This window comes from Typopeltis vanoorti, chromosome 22 (assembly GCF_054136105.1).
Source record: "Typopeltis vanoorti isolate ZY-2024b chromosome 22, IOZ_Tvanoo_1.0, whole genome shotgun sequence".
NCBI lineage: Eukaryota > Metazoa > Arthropoda > Arachnida > Uropygi > Thelyphonidae > Typopeltis > Typopeltis vanoorti.
In genome coordinates this window covers 88,994,845-89,014,670 of record NC_143570.1, presented here as the reverse complement: position 1 = coordinate 89,014,670, position 19,826 = coordinate 88,994,845, and the positions used below count along the sequence as shown (strand labels likewise).

The window sequence follows — 19,826 nt, the reverse complement described above, 5'->3', positions numbered from 1 at the left end:
AGAGTCACAAGTGTTGCACAGAAAGCTAAGTACGAGTATGAAAAGAAACTGGCTCTGCATTACATACAACTCAAAAGAATCCTATCATTATGCTGCAAGTAAAAGAAAGAATGAATTTCAAAGAATAACTCTACCGAATGCAGATGATGTGTGGGTGACTGATGCAGAAGTGATTGTTCAACTAATGAGCAGCCATCAACCTGGTATATGCAACCTTGAGCTCACTGCTACCTCTTCACTGTATGAGGAAACTTGTGTATGAAGTGGAAGTACTAGAGCTGTTGTACAAACTGAATAAGAATTCTGAAATAGCAACTGATGGGATATCAGCACAGATGTTAAAAGAGTGTTCAGCTAAACTGGCTATTTCTTTGACCAGGCTATATAATTTAACTCTCAAAATAAGCAAGATTTCACACGAATGGAAAGAATGTATGGTAATTCCATTACACAAGGATAGTGCAAAGACCAATGTATCCAACTATCAGCCAATCAGTATCTCAGGAGTGGTGGTGAAGATTTTGGAAAAAGTTGGTTAGGGCTCGCATTCAGAAATGGGTTGACAGAGAATCTCCACTTCGCAATGAACAGCAGGGGTTTAGCAACTTGTCTAACCCAAGGTACAATAACGTTACCATTGGGTTAGACAAGGGGAAATGGAAACACCACGATACTTTTGGATTCTGCTAAGGCTTTTTGACAGAATACAGCATGGAATACTATTGCATTAATTGGAGAATATGGGATTGGATTATATATTATTGGCATGGATAAGAGGATGGCTAACTGATAGATATCAAAAAGTGGTATGGGGGGGCGAATCTGTAAGATTCAACATTACTGACGATGAGAAAGATTTGACATGTGATCTATAGCTATTGCTGATAATGCAAAGATAGGTAGGGTAATTAGGATAACTGCTGATATGCAGTACTTGCAGAATGATTTGAATAGGGAATTGTGGGTATGTGGAAATGATTATCAGTTCAATGTTAACAAATGTAAAATCATGCACATTGCCGTGATTAGATATCCAATGTTGTATTATATAGCTGGGATTATGCTTGAAGAAACTGATGAGGCTGGGGATCTTGGAGTTTTAGTAGACAGGAAGTTGTCTACTAAACAACTCAAAGATTGCTGGTGAGCTGGAACAAAACTCCCTGAAATTGTGCATGTTCTGTACAGTGATCATTTTAGGCATCTCCATTACAGAGATTAGCTATCTGCATACGCCAGAGAACTGATTGGCCAAAAATGCTACATGATATTTCACAAGGGCTAAAAGTTATCTACAGTGTGGAGCCTGATATCACTATTATGAGGAAAGTACAGCAGTTCCTTGATGACTTACATGAAACTGGAGTGAGTAAGTGGGACCACCACCTTACTTCCACTTACCCATTACTTTTCTGTGTAGGAATAAGTTAAGGAATATGTTTACAATATACCTGTGCTAAGAACACTCAAGGTAGCTCATCTTCATGAAGCTCCTCTATCCTATCTGTGAATGTGAATATTTTATTCAGGTCTCAGCAAGATTTTTGATACAGATCTGCCATGCTACTATTGGTGCATAATACCACAAAACAGCTTCAAAGTACAGTCGAGTCTCTTTTTATGCAGTAGATACGTTCCACAGAAAACAGCATATAAAAAATTACACAAAAAAGACCTAACTTATGTTAAAAAATTAGGGATATGTTCCATAATTTTCTAAAACCACATAAAACAAAGCAATGAATTAAAATAAACCTAAAATTGCATTCAGGAAAATAAGAATGTCTGAGTTTGTTTTAAAGCTTTATTCATTTAATTTTATTGAAAAGTAACTTTTTTTTTACATTTTTTCATCAGAATTATCATCGCTATTAGACAATATTTGGCAACGTATGTGAACTGGTGTCACTTTTATCACCAGAAGAGATAGCACATCAGATCTGTATGGTAAAGGCAATGGTTCTTCACAAGCAGAATTAGTTTCACCCTCATTCTGTGCTGATATTTTTTCTTCTGACAATGTAATCAGTGATTAAACTTTGCAATGATGATTTTACTAATTTTTTTATACAGCTCGCAATATCTAGACACAGTTCTTCAGCTCACGTTGGAATTTAAAGGCGTGTTCAGAATTTGTGTCATTAACAAGAAAATTATTTTCCAATTTATTGCACAGTTCAAGACCTTCTCGAATTATAAGAAGTGGGGGGGACAGGTTTTTGTTCTGCTACACTATCTTTCTGGATCTTCGACATCTAAAGCTAATCGATATCCAATAATATCATCATCACTTAAGGCATTATCCACAAGCAATTCGTCTACATCATTCTGGCTAAATGTATCAAAACCTTTTCCACCAATTTCATGTGCCAAAGTAATGATTTCAGCTGATAATGTAATGTTTGAATGGTTGCACTGTTTGCAACACATCCAGGCCAAGCTGCTTTCCAGCAGACATTTAAAGTTTGTGGGTTTGTGGTCTTCTTTCAGCTATAGTAGATGCAACGTGATTTAAACAGTCCAAAATAGATATTTTTTTCAAAATGTCAGTTACTGTTAATGATTCATTTTCTAGTTTATCCAATATAAATTGAAAAGTACTTAACATAATATTTTTCAAATGCCTTGGTCTAATGGCTGAATAATGCTTGTATTGTTGTATTGGAAAGTACAACACTACCTGCACATTTGGATGTTCTAAATGCGGATGACTTGGTGCATTGTCAACAATTAATAAAACTTTAAAATCGAGAGCTTTTTGCTTCATATATGTTTCCACTTCTGGTACAAAGCAATTATTGAACCATTCAGTAAATACAGCAGTTCTTACCCAGGCATTTGTATTAGTCATCCAATGAATCAGCAGCTGTTTTAGATCTTTGCCTTTTAGAGCACATGGTCTTAAAGATCGATTTACTAGGAGGGGTTTCAACATTAGATTCCCTGATGCACTGCTACAAAGTAACAACATTACTCAATCTTTGCTTGCTTTAAACCCACTTGCTTTTTTTCCCAGACTTTGCGATGGAAGTTCGACTAGGCTTTTTCTTCCAAAACATTCCTATTTTGTCAGCTTTAAACACTTGATTCAGGACAATATCCACCATCATCCTGTAATCTTCACGTTATGAAGTGCATTCCTTTTTACAAACCCGGTTAGCCATCCTTTGCTAGCCGAAAATTCTTTATCAGCCTGGGAAGTGAAAGTAGATGGCTCATTGCTTCATCTGTTCATAAAACCGAAGAGCTTTTTTGTTTAATTAAATAACCACTTATAGGAATTCTTCTTCGAGTTAATTCTTCAATCCAAATTACGAGCGCTCGTTCCATTTTTTTCTAATAAAGCATCTCTTGAGTATGATGATAATTTGCCACTTAGCTTTGTACCAGAAATGACAAATTTTTTTATTGCAACTTCATTCTTTTTAATTGCTCATATAGTAGATTCACCTAAAATAAAATGTTTACCAATTTCCGTAGATCCCTCTTCTTTTGCTAAGCGATCTAAAATTGCAATTTTCATTTCCAAAGAAATTGCTTTTCTTTGATGCTTTTTTTTCTCCACTGGGCCTAATTAAATCTTTAAAATAAAAATTAGCAAAATTTAGGCTTACGATAATGAAAAAACACACTTACTCACATACAAAATTAAACTTGACGGACACTCTCTGACATACACATTACTCATGTTACGCCAGAATGTGCTGCAACACTCTGTTCATTATGTACAACGGTAAATATGTTTTGAAGTTATGCACCACATAAAAATGATATGCATAAAAACAGACCCGAGTGTATTTGTAATGGGATTAATCAGCCAGGGAAGATATATCTTTGTCCTACCAATCAGCAGATAGGCTGAAATCTCACTGTGGCTTGAATGTTTGTGTTTAGGATAGTAGATATTTTTTATCTGGTGTGATACCATCACTGTTTAGTGGAGGCCTGAAGTGGCTTGGCACAGTTCCTTGGCCTCTAGAGTGTAATCCTAGGATTATGTAACTCTTAGCTGATCCACAGTACTATATGTGTTTTATTATTATTGATTAGTAACATCTCATGCATGGAACTGCAATAAATAAACAGTTGGATGTTTAATAAGATCCAGAATAATTCATATATCATTCATTCATATTCAAATATAAATATAAACCGAGATTCAAAATAAACATTTAAAAATTTTTTTGAATTCTTTGTATATGACAGAAACCAGTAAGCAGAATGAAAACAATGTCATTTATCATTAGCCAGAACAGGAAATAACTCTGAATTTATCCACTTTCAAACACAAATATACAGTCATGAACATAAGTATTCATACAGAATTGCTCTTAGAATTAAGCATTTTATATTCAAACTTAAGCTGTGAATTAGAGTCATGTCTATACTCCATTACAATGCCAAGAATATAAACAAAATGCAACATATGATTAAAATACTCTTTAAAAATAAGGGACTTTTTTTAGTCTTAGTGATTTCTGGTTGGACATAAATAATCATATGCTGGATAGCAAACAAAAAAATAGTACATGAAACAATCCTTTACATCATGCAGCTACTTACAGTTGTTTACTGCATGCTTGTGACAGAGTGGCTGGTTTTTTTGTGAGTGTCCTGCAGATAGTCAAAACAGGATGCAAAGGGAAGGAAACCACAAGATTGTTGTATTGTTATATTACAAAAATAAATTATATTCCCAAACTGCAGAGAGTTAAAGGAATTTGTGTGACTGTGCAGAGTATAATGAAGGGCCATAAAGATAAAAATAAAAAAAAAGTGTTCATAAACAGTGAAAGAGTTTGTTGTCCTCAGAAACTAACTACTAGAGAAAAAAAGAATAATACTTAGAATGAACAGGAAAAACCCAAAAATTACTGCCTCAGAAATATCAGCACATGTAAATACACACTTCAGAAAATGAGTTTCTCTAAGGACCATTCGCAGGCATTTCAATCGAGCAGGATACTTAGAAGAAAGCCATACATCAGTAAGAAGAACAAAAGAAGAAGATTAATATTTGATCAGGAGTATGTAAGTAAAGAAACAGACTTTTGGGATTAAGGTGTTATTTACTGACAAAAGTAAATTTAACATTTTCCATAACGATAGTAGAATTTTGATGTGAAGGCCCAACACTGAGCTAGAGATTCAGTGTATCCTCCTAGTACTGTTAAACATGGAGGTGGTGGAGTTATGGTCTGGGGCTGTATGGAAGCCTCAGGAGTTGGGAATCTAGCAATCTTTGAGGGAACTATGGATGGGTTTGCTTATTTAGACATCCTGAAGAGAAATTTGCAGTAGTGTTGATGATTTAAATCTTGAAAATGATTACTACTTCTAGCAGGACAATGATCCAAAATCTACAGTGGAGACTGTCCATCTCTGATTGCTCTATCACACTCCTCACACAATGAAAACTTCAGCTCAATCTCAAGACTTAAACCCAATAGAGCATCTTTGGAATGAACTGGAAAGTAGAACAAGAACACACGAAATAACTAGCAAGAATAGATTGAAAGATGTAATTTTTCAAGAGTGGGACAAAATTAGGTCTGAAACAACCAAGAAACTTCTTTCTTCCACGCATTGAAGTACGAGAATTTTGTTCTTTCGCTTCTTAAAAATGTGTTATGTTGCTATATAAATACATTTGTCCAGCCTAAAATACAAATGTTGAGAATGTATATTTATTTATTTTTCTAAAAACGTTCAGTTATTCATTGTTATGTATATATACTTCGATGAATGAAGAGTAAATTTATAACAAACTCTTATGCCTTAATTTTGAGGAAATAGTTTTTTTTTTTTTTGCCAGCAAAAAAAAAAAAAAAAAAAAAACTATTTCTGCTACTAACGGCTCACGAAAAAAAAAAAAGTTAAGCAAGCTTGAGCGGGGTTAGTAGTTGGAAGGGATAGTAATCGTTCGATGCTGTTGGCACACTCTCCCTCGATGAGTCTTTGGACTCCCTGGAGGTGTCACATAATAATAAATCTTTTGCTAATAGCATGAACTTGTAGTTTTTCTCTTTCAGCTGGTGTATGAATAATTATGTCCATGACTGTATAAAAAATACCATTTACATACCTGGGGGTCATAAATTGCGACTGCATTACACGAGCCATAACAAATAAGATTATTATATCCCCAGTCCAAAGCACGTGGACAACGATTACACGCGCAACTTGTATACACAACTTCCACGTGAGAGGCTACCATGTTTGTCAGAGAACGACGCCTGGAATGTTGTCTGTTGCGAGAACTAATTCTGGAAAATATATCTGAAATTTTAATAAAATGAAATGTCACCGAAACAACCATAAAAGAAATTTATTATTTTATTATATAATCAGTGTTACTTAGCGCATTATTTTCAATATCCAAACTATAATAATTTTCGACTTGATCTCTTCCACCTGGCCAAAAATTACTGGCAATAGTAAAACATGGCTGAAATAAGATGATATAGGGACAGAATGAGAAATGTAATGTATTTTCAAGGAGGCCAGAGAGGACGTGACGGGGGAAAGGTACTACTGATAAGTTGACAGAAGAACTGCAACCAACCAGAGTCGTATTCAACAGGTAGACAGACGAGACGAAAGCAGAGGATTTGAAGTGTGTCTGTATGAGTAAATACAGATAGACTAATGGGACAAAACTATTAGGGAGGAGTGAAAAGAAAGATGTAATGCTGCCTATGCATTACTGTATTAGCATAATTTAATGAAAATAAATTAAGGTTAAAGGAGCTTATTAACACTAAACAAATTATTGAAGATGATACAACCCTGCAGTCCACGCCCAAGACCGGCTAACTTGGCTATGTCTGAATAAGATCCTTAAGCTTTCCACGTCGGCGACGTGAATCGAACCCAAGACACCCCTTTCCCGGGCATGTGGTTGCGAAGCTCATAGCCATCGGACTTATACACACACACACACACACACACACACACACATGCATACGCATGCCTATACATTGCTGTATTAGCCTAATTTAATAAAAAAAATAATAAATTAGGGTTAAAGGAGCTCCTTAACCCTAAATAACTTTTTGAAGATGGTAGAGTAGGTCTCTATCCTTCAGTGATACTAAGCTCAAGCTATCATTGAATTAAAGTTTTTCAAGAGAGAGAGTATGCAGACTCTAAAATTCATATAATGAGCCAGAAACGAAAGGTCCGTCTCTATAGGTCATGTTGATGTCCTCTCGGTGCCAGTTGTCGATAAAAAAAACAAGAAGAAATTTGTTGACATTTTTTTGCTGAAGTTTGTAGTGTCTTTGGGTAAGAGAGAGAGAGAGAGAGAGAGAGTAAAAAGGGTGTTCCAAAGAACAGAGGTAGATGTGATAAAAGAGAAAAAGTGTTGATTCAATAAGTTTGAAGGTGGATGGATTAAATGGAGGACTAGTAGATGCTTTTGTTCTGGAAGAAAGTGGAGGCGTAATAATTGCCATTTCAGCAAAACATCGAAGAATCTATGGATTAGATGTGTTTGTGCAAAGAAAGGTTAAAGGTGCAGGACAGCCAAACAAGAGAGCTGATCAAGTTTTGATATCTGAGTACACTGTATTATCAAAAGAAAAAGTTTTGAAATCTTTCTTGTGGACAATTAAAAAGCATTGTGTTTTGGTAACTTTGAAGTTCACAAGGTTATTCTCACCCTACTGACGAACAGTTAAGAGATTAGAATTTAAGAAATTAGTTGTGGAAAATCTTGAGGTTCATGATTAAATACTACAAGGTTTATATAAGGAGAAGGACGAGTGGAGTACACTGTATCAACCTAGCTTTGGATAGGATCTGAAGTCAATGAAAACAAGTAATTTATATACACTGGTGCGTGTCATAGGGCATTCCTGTGTTACTAAGGATAATGTGAGGAGAAGAAACAATCTACCATAATACGCAGTGAGCAACCAGAGAGCAGGATGCTAGAAAACAGTTGCAAAAGGTTGAAGGCAGGCCAGCTAGTTTGTTGAACATACCTCTGTGCTAGACCAGATCAAATGCCTTAGAAATGTCGAGGGACAATGCCAGGCTGCTAAACTTTCCCTGGCTTAACTCCAGAGGTGGTTAGTGAATGCTACATCAGCTGTTTATTGAGAAGGACAAAATCTATATTGCTGGTCATAATTGGCTGGTAGGCCCTCCAGGTATTAAAGAAGTGAGTTGTTGGTAACCTTAGTTTTGAGAGAATGGAAGTGATCATAAATAGACTGTTGTTTGGCAGCTGACTGTTAAGACTTTTTTTTCTTTGAAATGGACTGAACATAATTTTTCCATACTGCAAAGTAGATGTCAGTCAAGTAGGAAATTGAAAAGACAATATGTTGTAGGTGTTAATTCCTTAGCACGTTTTGAACACAATAGATGAATGGATCCAAGTTATTTGGGATTCTTCAAATTTCTTTCTGCCAGAAAACTACAGATGGCATGAAGGGAGTATTCTTGATAAAGTGAAAAGAATGGGGGTACTCCATGGTCATCTGTGCAGGAATTGGAAGAGAAAACTGATGCCAGTAGGTAAGCCCGGTCTTCGGGCAATGGCAGTACGGTGGAAGACAGAGATTGGCAGAAGTTGAGCCGATGGCTCGATCGCCACTAGAACAGAGGCAAGCTAGGGGCATTTAGCCCTTTCCAAATCGAATTAGGATTTACTGAATTTTTTCGGTTGTTACGAGCTAAATGTAGCATGACTGTGATTCTGAAGTTTAATCTAGAGCCATTCGTGAAATGCTTAATTTTTTCATACATCATTTTTGAAATCTTGAATTTTGGCTTAGAATTTGGAGTGGAATGAGGAGGAAAATTTTCATTCAATTAGAATTATTTCTGTTATTCGATCTGAGCATGTGGACGAGGAGAAAAAATGAAATAGTAAGCAGACCATGGAAAGGATTAGAAATCATGAAGGTCATTCCATTTGACCTCAATATAATGCAAGAGATCAAAAGTAGTGGTAAAATAGTGAGGGTGTCCGGCATTCCAATAGAAAGATGAATTATCTATCTTAGGTAATTTATAAAGGCGAATACTTCGGCATCTCTGTATTCCTGTTCCGTCGAAACAAAAATGGAAGCCGTTTTTGAACTGTAGACACTAAAGTCCCCAAGGAGGATGATCTCACTATTCAGGTATTTTAACTAGAGAAAATAAAGTTTGGAGATATACACTCGAAGAGGTCAGAGCAGTTATTAACTAGTGGTCAATCATTTGCACCAAAGTATGTTTTTTCGTCCTGAAACCCATGTTTTTAATCCTGAAGCTAACATAAAATGGACTTTAGAAGCCACACTATAGCAGACAATAACATTGTCTGCGGCGGGAGCTTTCTACTGTATTCTCTCTCCTGGTATATTAATAACTTGAGCTCACTATCAGTGAAGACTTGAATGGTGGAGCCTGATTGCCTACCTGTCTTCAAAAGTAATTAAGGATAAAAGTGCTTACCTACTCCAGTTGGAAAATAAAAGGCATCAGAGGACGTATATTTATATATACACACCGGTTTCCAAAATTTAAGAAACAAAGAGACATTTCGCGATAACTCGGGAGGAAAAGAAATAAATGTGAAAGTCAGGTACATTATGTAAAAAATGATGCTGAGTGTTAGCATCGTATATAATGAGTAGCGCTGTCAGCGGTATATGCAAATGGGCCACGGCATCAAAGCGGGGCTTTGGGATTCTATTTCGTGTCTGGAGTAAGAAACAGTTATTTCGTGATAATAAAATTCTTGGATATAGATATTCTTGGATAAAATTCTTCGATCGTTTAACCAATAAATTCAATTGTGAGCCGTCGATTGACTAGAGTTAGTCAAAGTCAGGCAGAGGTAGTTAGATGGCGGCATTAAGTGGTTCCGTGATTGAGAGACTATGGCACCAGTTATAAAAGTCAAAAACAGCATTCCAGAGATACCGTGAAGGGAAGCCACGGGCTACAACCGAAGTGAGTGAGTGATATTTCAGACTGTCTCTCGAAAAAAAGCAGGAATACAACTCCGAATCAGTTATGCGTGACCTAGCCTCGTCTTCAAAAACATTAGTATCTGCTTCGACTGCAGCAAAAGGATTTTTGAAGATGGTTCGTAAGCTAGCCAACCGTTATTCTGAATGCTCCTGTCCCAAGCCAGAGGAGAGAACGTTTAAAATGGGATGAGCTCCACATCAACTGAGCCCAAGCGAAGGGGGGCCGGTATTCTTTACACACTAGTCCCGATTTGCTCTAAAACGCGATACCAGACGTGCTTTGATCTGGAGAGAACCAGAGAATATGTTATTATTTTTCTATTATCCGTAAAAGGAACTTAGGTAGTCTGATATATTGCCGAGGCATCTCGTTGGGTGGACGCACCAACTTGTATGTACTTTCTTGCAGAACCATGAATGCAACCTTATAGAGAGAGGTCTTAAATTTCTATGTTCGTCTTTATGTGGGTGCATTAGGGAACATATTTATCCTACAAGAGGATAATACTCTTCTTGATAAAGCGAAACTCGAGGATCAATATCCTCAAGAAGAGACTATCGTATATATGGACTGGCCAGCAAGGTCTCCTGACCTTAATCCTACTGAGCATGTCTTGGATCCTCTTAGTAGACCTGTTGCTGCTGCTGTTGACCCCTCATTAAAAAACCTTGAGGGAGAGCGCATTGCAGGAGCAATGGTTGCTATTACTAATTGAAATTCTTGGCAATCATTACAAACAGCATGCAATATCATTATGAACGCTGTGTTGTTGTCAGCGATGACCACATTCTTTATTGAGGCACTTTAACAACCTCATTTTGACCTCTTGTTTTTGATGATTGTCTTCATGCCTGTATTAAACAATTAATTTACAATTTTGTGGATGTTTCTTTCTCATCTCAAAACACACTACTTTTCACCGAATTCCATATTGTTTTTTGGGTTATCATGAGTTTTCTCTCAGTTCCTTAATTTCTGGAATCCAGTATGTATATTCGATTCTGATGCTGATTTTTATAAAAGGAAATCAGAATGAAAGAACTACAGAGGAACAGGTTAATATATTCATTCTTGTTTACCAAAACATAGGTTATAAAATATTTGAAAAAATATTGAAATAAATAATCAGCTGTATTTCATTGAAATAGTTATATAAATGAAGAGCCGATTGGCTTTAGAAAAAGAAGAGCCTGCATTAGTCATTGACTAACTATCAAAATGCAAAGTGAGAAAAGAGAAATCAACTTAAAAATGCACGTAGCATTTTCACAATTTTTGTGAAAATCTTCACAACTTTTATGAAGATAAACATCTATATACTCCTTGGCAGTCCAAAGATTAACCTTTAAATTAATAATTCATTGAAACCACTTCTCAATCTATATAAGAAAACAATATTAAGCATAAAAAGCAGCGAGAACGGAATCGAAACATCTGACGTAACAAGTGCACTTAAAAAAAATCCCATATCCCCAGTAGGATTTAGCTTATACAGTATATGAATGAAATAATCAAAGGATGTCAGAGAATGGAGCATAAACATAATAAATAAACATAATAGAAAAATATTCCATTCCTTTTAGATATCTTGGCTTTATGGAGTGACTGGAGGTAATCCATAAAAAGATGAATATAAATTAAATTAATGCAATAATAAGTTAAATGTGATAATAAATTTAAATTAAAGAGCATCTAACACACCTTTCTTCCCAAAGTCCTTCATTCTTAACTAACTTTTATAGAATAGTGAACAGCAAAATTCCACCCTAGCAATCACAGAAATATGACCTGGGAAGGGGAGTATGATAGACAACTGCCGCTATCTCAAGATCCATTCTCTTGTTTCTCTTTTCAATTTTTTTGTTCTATAGTCGAATTTCTTGGATGAAAATGTTTCCGTGGGTAGGGACCTAACTTGCCTATGCCAGATCTTCTACCCTAGGAATCAGTCGAAGGAAAGCTTAGAAAATTCTGCAAGTCGAGTACTAGAATTGAACTTTGAACGGTCTTTCTGCAGGCGATCCAGCACTTTGGATATAAATTCCATTTCCACAAGTCTTATATTTAATAAACAAATAAATCCGCTAACACCTTTTATTCCCTTATAGGGAGTAGGTGAGGCCTTTATACCCTATCTTGCTTTTGAAGACTGAGTGAGCAGTTCAATCTCCACCGGTAGCCAATCAGAAATAGGCTGGCCCATGTCTATGACTAATTATAGGCGGCTACTGATGACGAGACTGGCAAACAAGTGCTGCCATCTCTTGGTACCTAACCCTAACAGGATATGTTAATATCTTAAATAATGTGAGTTCTACGGTCTATTTTCTTGAGTTTATGGGACGAAAAACCCGAGTTTCCAGGAGAAAAAAACCGCTTGCTAAAGATCGACTAACTCGGGACCCAGTCGGAGAGGCTGATAAAAAGTTCCTCCAGTTCGCAACTAGACTTGAACCTAGTCTAACTTCGAACGACCAAGCGCCACTTTTACTGAGCTACACAGGCATACATTTAATAAATTTAATTTAATAATAAAACCATGACATTTTATTAGGACTGTGTAGCTCAGTGGAAGTGGCGATTGCATCCTCTTGGTTATGCCGCTCGAAGATACTTATAGTTCAAGTCTAGTCGCCGACTGGAGGAAGCTTTCTCCTAAGCCTTTCTTTGACCGGTTCCCTAGTTACTTGATCTCTGGCACCGACAAGCAGTTTTTTTTCCTCCCAGAAACTCAAGAAAATCGACCACAGAACCGACGTTATTTCAGACAGTAACACATCCTGTTCAGGTTAGATACCAAGAGAAGACAGCATTTGTGTGCCGGTCTCTTCATTGGTGGTCGCTTATATTTAGTGATAGTCATGGGTAAGCTATCTCTGATTAGCTACCAGTGGAGATTGAACTGCCCTCCCAGTCTCCAAAAGCTAGATAGTGTTAAAAGGCCTCGCCTAATTCCTATAAGGGAATAAAAGGCATTAGCAGATTATTATAATTTATTAGATTTATTAATTTAATAGACGATAAATGCCAGAAATATAGGGAAATCAAAGTCAATTATTATTATTTTTCCATTATTGGTTGTAAAGGGACTGTTTGATTGATACATGCTGTCTTTTTATTAAAGGAATTACATTCTCTAGTACAGGGATTCCCAACCTGGTTGTGGTTGTGGGCGCAATCGAGATTGGGAAGAGAGTGGTAGGAACTAATTTTTTTTTAAATGAAAATTTATTATTATTATTATTATACAAACACCTCCTGGAGTCAAGACTCATCAAGAGAGGCTATTGTAAGAAGCATTCCAACAGAGATAATGTTTATTATACCTCATCTTAAATTGATACAATGTTTCCGCACTCACCATCTCTTTCGGCAATAAATTCCACTCACCAACCACTCTTCATGCAAAAATTCATGCCGCACTCTCTTACGTAACACACCTTTATAAAACTTCCAAGAATGACCTCTTGTCTCTATCCCCTTTCCTCCTTCACCCCTTTGGAAATTATCCTCCGTATCTATTTGATAAGAACCCCCTTAGCAGTTTAAGTCTCAATCATATCACCCCTCTTCTGCCTATTGACTAGGGTCTGTAATCCATATTCTCGCAGCCTGTCTTCATAGTCAGTATTCCAAAATCCCGATGTTGCTTTTGTTATTCGCCTCTGAACTTTCTCCAGAGCTTGCTTCGCACCTAGGAACGCAGGTAACCAAATCGATGTGCTGCAGTCCAGATGTGGTCTAATAAAAGCCTTGTACAGCGGAATAACCATATCCTTATCTCTATTTGTCAGTGTTCTTCTTAGTATATTGGCATTTCTTTGTGCTGTTTTTATTATTTTTGCAATATGTCCCTTGAATTTCAATTCTTTATTCACCAATATCCCAAGATCAAACGCTTCCTCCACCTCCTGTAATACAACGTCTCCAATATGATATGTAGCTTTACTTTTTGAGATCCAAAGTGCAAAACCACACATTTAATGTAAATCCCCACTTGTCTTCCCACATAGCCACTTTATTCAAATCGCTCTGAAGCACCAGTACATCTTCATCATTCCTAATAACTTTTTCTAGCTTACCATCATCTGCAAACAACTGAATATCAGCTTACAGACCACTTGCAACATCATTAACAAATTGAACAGCAGTGGCGCTAGAAGAGAACGCTATGGGACTCCACTGGTAACTCTCCTGAGAGATGTGACACCTCTATATACAACAGTTTGATATCGATTAGAAAGCCAGTTTGCTATTCAATCAACCAACTGATTTTCCAATCCCATTTGCCTTAATTTATATACCAGTTTATTATGTGGTAGCCTGTCAAATGCCTTCGTAAAATCGAGAAGTATTACTGTATATGAATCACCCCTATCCAGGACAGTAGTTACCTTATTATAAAATGTAAGCAAATTTGTAAAGACCTTCCTTTAACAAACCCATGCTGACCTCTATACAGGATTTTTTCCTTGTCCACCCAATCTTGTATTCTATTCCTAACCAATCTCTCCAAGATCTTAACAACCACTCCAGAAATGCAAACTGGTCTCTAATTTGAAACATCCGTTTTGCTTCCACCTTTATGCAATGGAACAATCTTGCCCTCTTTCCACTCATTTATACTTGCTTATCATATCAAATTATTTGTATGTACACGTATCATTTGTTATACAACTAAATTAAGCCATCGCACAATAAGCAAAAACATTTCTCTTAACTCTGGATAAAACAAGTATTCTTCTCAATTGTTGTTGAATTTATAGGAGCGTTGTTTTATTTGAATTATTCATTTTGGTACAAACTTTTTTAAACACGACAAAACAATGTATGGTCAAAGCGTGCTGACAACACCGGTGAAGTGGTGACACATCGCTCAAGCGCACAAAATTAACACACAAAAACAGAGGAATTACAAAATGTACGTAATATAACATGAATGTTAGCATTGTTTACGTAAATATTATTACTATGAGAAGACATATTTTCCAGTTTTAATTATATTTTTCCATATTTAATAATTGATAGCGGGCACTTGCAAATAGTTGCGCGGACATAGGGTTGAGAATCGCTGCTCTAGTATGTTTTTTTTTTGTATGTGTGTGTGTGTGTGTGTGTGTGTGTGTGTGTGTGTGTGTGTGTGTGTGTGTGTCAGGGGCTGACATTTCTTTTCATATAATATAATCACTGCAGCCTGCATTTTGTTTTTCTTTTCCATGTTCCCTTTTTCAGTTATATAAGCAGTTTTTTCCTTTTTTCTTTCATTTCGTTTTCCCAGTTTTTTTTTTTTTTTTTTCATTCTTATTTAATCCTTATGCGTTTGTCCGGGATTTGTTTCAGAATCAAATTTTCTTTCGGTTGTGGTGGAGTCTTCCATCAGTTTATTATTATAGTGATGTAAGTCCTTTTCCTGCAGTCGACATATAATAAGCTTTTAATTTATGTCTTCAGTTGTTCTTTTATTAATTTTATGTCCATTAGGAAGCAAACCATTAATGTTATACTCAAGTCTTCTTTTGACGAAATTTTTCTGGAATTGACTTCTTCTGACGAAATTCTTTCTTATTTTCCTAGTTTCTTTCCTTACAATTGTTTATTTATTCAGTATTTAGTCCAGAGGCTTTGTGGTAATTTAATGAAAAAACATGGTGAGCATAAGCAAGACCATCAAAGGTTCGACTCTTCACCAACTAGTGGAACTTTTTCCTGCTATTCTCTCTTTCCCCCTTTCCCAACCAATTCTAAAGGTACAAGATCTCTTGCACAGGCAAGTAGGATTTTTCCCTCCTCGAAGAGAGTCAGTATCTTAATACCAGAAACTCGGAAAAATCGACCACAGAATTCCCACACGCTAGTACATGAAAATAAATAAATATTAGGTAGGGTAAGGAACTAGCAGGTCGAGAGAATTGACTCAATCGACAGTGAAAGGTTGAGATCGAGTGCCGAACGATTTCCGAATCAGAAAAAAAAATAAGAGTAAAGGAGTAGAGCCTATGGGACTTGGGGAATGAAACGCCGTTCGAGAATTCATTTCATTCAATCTATCCTATCCTATCCTATTCAATGGTAATTTTGAGTTTACGTGCAGATCTACACATTTTACCATGTAGGTGTTCGGAACCGAAATCCTACGGAATAGGTTGGTTAATCCTTATTCCTGGAGGTGTCCTATATCTGTAGAAGCGTATGTTCGTGGGGGGAGGTTTGCCTGTTCTGGGGGACGAAAAATCCGAGTTTCCAGGTGATCCAGGGCTCTCCGACCAAAGGGCATCGTCTATACTGACTTGAACTACGGAGGCTCTCATTCAATCTAGCATGCAGAAAATAGCATATATGAAAACGTTTTCTCTCTCTGTGTCATATTCCCTGGTCTTTCTTCTTCTTCTTCATACTAATAACTTAACGGGATACTTGCTTAAATTTTTCACTTTTTTTGCCATCGGCGCTGATGTTTTTCCTTTAATCAAATAGAGAACAATTATATTTAAATATTTATATGGCTCTTCGCGGTAAACGATAGAAAAATTACCTTAATTTTGAAGAAAATGGCAAAATGGTTTTGAAATTAAATAAATTCTCTTGAGTAAATTCGTTATTCACCATCACTAACAGCAATTTCTTCAAGGACTTCAGCTCAACTAATGCCTTTATGCCCTTATAGGGTGTAGGCAATGCAGTTTTAACCTTATCCAACTTTTGGAGACTGAATAGCAGTTCCATCTTCACCAAGAGCCATGCGAGATAGGTGGCCCAAGACTATCACTAATTTTAAGTGACAACTGATGAAGAGACTGGCAAAGAAGTGGTGCCACCTCGTGTCCCCTGACCCTTACACAATATGTTATTGTCTAAAATAGTGCATGGAAATAGTTCTACAGTCGATTTTCTTGAGTTTATGGGATGAAATGCCAGCTTGATCTTAGAAAAAGTTCCTCCAGTCGGAACTTCAACTAAAGTCTATCTTTGGACGGTCTAGTGCAGAGGACGCAAAAGTCGCTTCCAGTAAGCTAAATAAGCCTTTGCCTTCAGGGAGTGGAAACGATATTATGGCATTACTAGACGATATAGTTAACATTACTGCTAATATTACCTCAACGATTTTCTCTCCAATAATCTATCGCTTGTGAGCAGTCCAATATTGTCAGATCTTAAATATCCATCATCTAAGGCACTCCTCACTTTTATCAACCCAACTAGCTCTTGGTCTTCCTCTAGATCTCTTTCCTGCCAACCTGGCAGAGAACACTTGTTTCGCTCATCTTTCCTCTCTCATTCTGTTTAAATGACCATATCACCTTAGATTATCACTGCTCATACATTCTTGAACTTGATTGCTAACAATTTCAAGTTTTTCTCTAATATCTTCATTTTTAGCATGATTCTGACATTGGTGGCGCCTTTTCATATTCCACTAATGTTTCTCAGAATTCATATATCTGTGATCTGTATAGTCTGTGATGAAACAGTTTAAAAACTCACAAGATCTATAAGTTAAAATTGCTTTCAATACTGTCTTGTACACTGCTAGCTTAATATTTTGGCTATTTTTGTTTTCTATAATCTACAGAAAGTTATTCACTGACTTCCTACCAGCTTTGCTTATTCTGTTGTCTATTTTCATATTTAATTTGCCATTTCATTTGCTAAAATTTTGCCTAAATAGCTGAAATATTTTACTTATTCTATAGACAGTGTTCCATGTTCCTGCCTATTTCCACAATTTGGTATTTTGTTGATTTAATGACAAATGTTTGACAGCTATTATTCAATTTAGTTAAAATTTCCGAATACTTGTACTAGATTTGTTTAGGTGTACCACATCATCAGCAGAAAGCAAAGAACTAAATTTGATATCCACAATCCTGATATCAGGTTTATGTTTTCTTTCATAATGTGATCCATCCAGATGATAAATAAATGTGATGACGCACTGCATCGTTATCTCACACGTAATTCTACATCTAATATCATCCTGTACTTCCTTCAGTTCTAACCGCTTACTTACAACTTAAATATAGACTAATATTCCTCTATAGTGTTCCACTTGTCCCATATAACTATAGCGGTTTGAACCTGTTTTTGCTTTACCGTATGAGTTTTCCATATCTACAAAACTTAAGAATAAATCCTTATTATATTTTAGCGATTTCTGAACTGTTTGTTATAAAGTGAAAATCTGATGATGAAAATTCCTGTTTGGTTTGAATTCCTTGGTCTTTTCCTTCAAGTTTCTTTTCCACAATTTTTTATCCCTTTTCTCAATTTAATCTTCATAAATTTTCCTGGAGCACTTAGGAGAGAAATTCCTCTGGAATTCTCATATTCAGTTTTATTTTCCTTTTTACAGTTGGGAATCATGAGAGCTGTACTTTAATCATCATCCGGAATTCAACCTTCTGATCCCGCCTTTTGAATTATGTAGTAGAACTTTTATACCTCTAAATAACAGCATTTGTGGTCAAATATCATATACTTTAGGTGGCTTTCCAAATTTTTGAATTTTAATTTTTTTTTCTATTATACACTGACATGGTCCTCCTGAGTGCATTCATTTCTTTTGAATATTTTCTACCACCGTTGTGTCACTTCTTGTTTCATTTAAGTCTTTCAGAGTAATCACTTCAGATATAAAAATATTTCAGCTTTCATGTCCTTTTATCATCTGATTCCTTTTACAGTACTCTTTTCTCCATTTTTAACTTTTTTTTTTCAATAGCCTCTAGAACATTTTACCACCGTCCAGATATTTGTCTTCAATAATTTTACATAGTATTCCCATAACTGCTGTTTTATCTACTTTTGCATACCGCTTAGTTCTCTCTGTTACATTTTTCTCTGTATTCTCTTGTGCATCTGCTGGCTTTCGACATGATTTCTTCTTTTCCAAAAAGTTCTGCAATCCACCAAGGAGTTCTGATTTTTTTATCATTTTATTTTTTTTTATGCAATCTTTCTGCATTTTGTTTTGGAAATCTTTCATCCGACGTTTATTATACCACGTTTGTTCTTCTAGTTCTAAGTGTCTTGTAATATTTTGCTAAAAAAGGAGTAGAGCAAAGCGACATAGTTTTTCTACACAGTACTTTTATTAAACTTTGTGTGGAATGTTTAAGCTATGAATCTGTAGTGTGGACAGCTATACCTCGATAACTGTCATTTAAAATGCACATACGATCCAGACTAGCCGACCTTTGACACTACTGCAACATGGACCGAAATTTTCACTTATTACATAATGTACCAGACTTTCATGTTTTTCCCCTTTTTCTTCCCGAGTTATCGTGATTTTTCTCTTTGTTTCTTGATATATGGAAATCAGTGTAAAAATCGTACTTGACGTGAATATTATCGTATTTCCTAGTTCACTGTTCTACGAGTGTCCTGGATTTGGTTTGTAAGATACAAGTTGTAATATGTAATTTAAAGGAATTCGGCCTGTAACAGCCTTCTTCAGGTGACATTATAAAAGAAAAAACACTAAACATTGAGGGTTAAAAGACTATGAACAACACAGACAGTCTTTATATATAATTAGCATGAAAACGTTGTAGTAGTTGTATTTGAAGCTGTTCTTTCGTTTGTTGCATTATTGGGAGAGTGCGTGTTTGCTGCATCACGTGAACGCCAGTACATGATTACAGCTGAATGACTATCTGGGAGGTTGTAACTTAAGTTGTTATTTAGATGAACAGGATTGAAGATGATTTCTCTAGATTCCACAATTTTTCTCTCTATTTCGTCACTGCAACGGAAGATGTTAGTAGATTTTTCCCAACAGACTTTGTGAGTTTGGTTATCATCATTAGGATTAGCCGAGAAAAGGATATGGCTTGATAATGCACTCGCTC

At 36.0% G+C, this 19,826-nt stretch overlaps 1 protein-coding gene across 1 annotated transcript in view; it reads right to left on the bottom strand.

Annotated features, from left to right (window-relative positions):
* Positions 1-6,217, bottom strand: part of Elp2 (elongator complex protein 2) — a 218,242-nt gene extending 212,025 nt beyond the window's left edge. The window contains exon 1 of the mRNA XM_090412092.1: positions 6,086-6,217. Within this exon, the coding sequence (XP_090268218.1) occupies positions 6,086-6,217 (132 nt within the window). The remainder of the gene's footprint in view (positions 1-6,085) is intronic.
* Between the last annotated feature and the right edge of the window lie 13,609 nt (positions 6,218-19,826).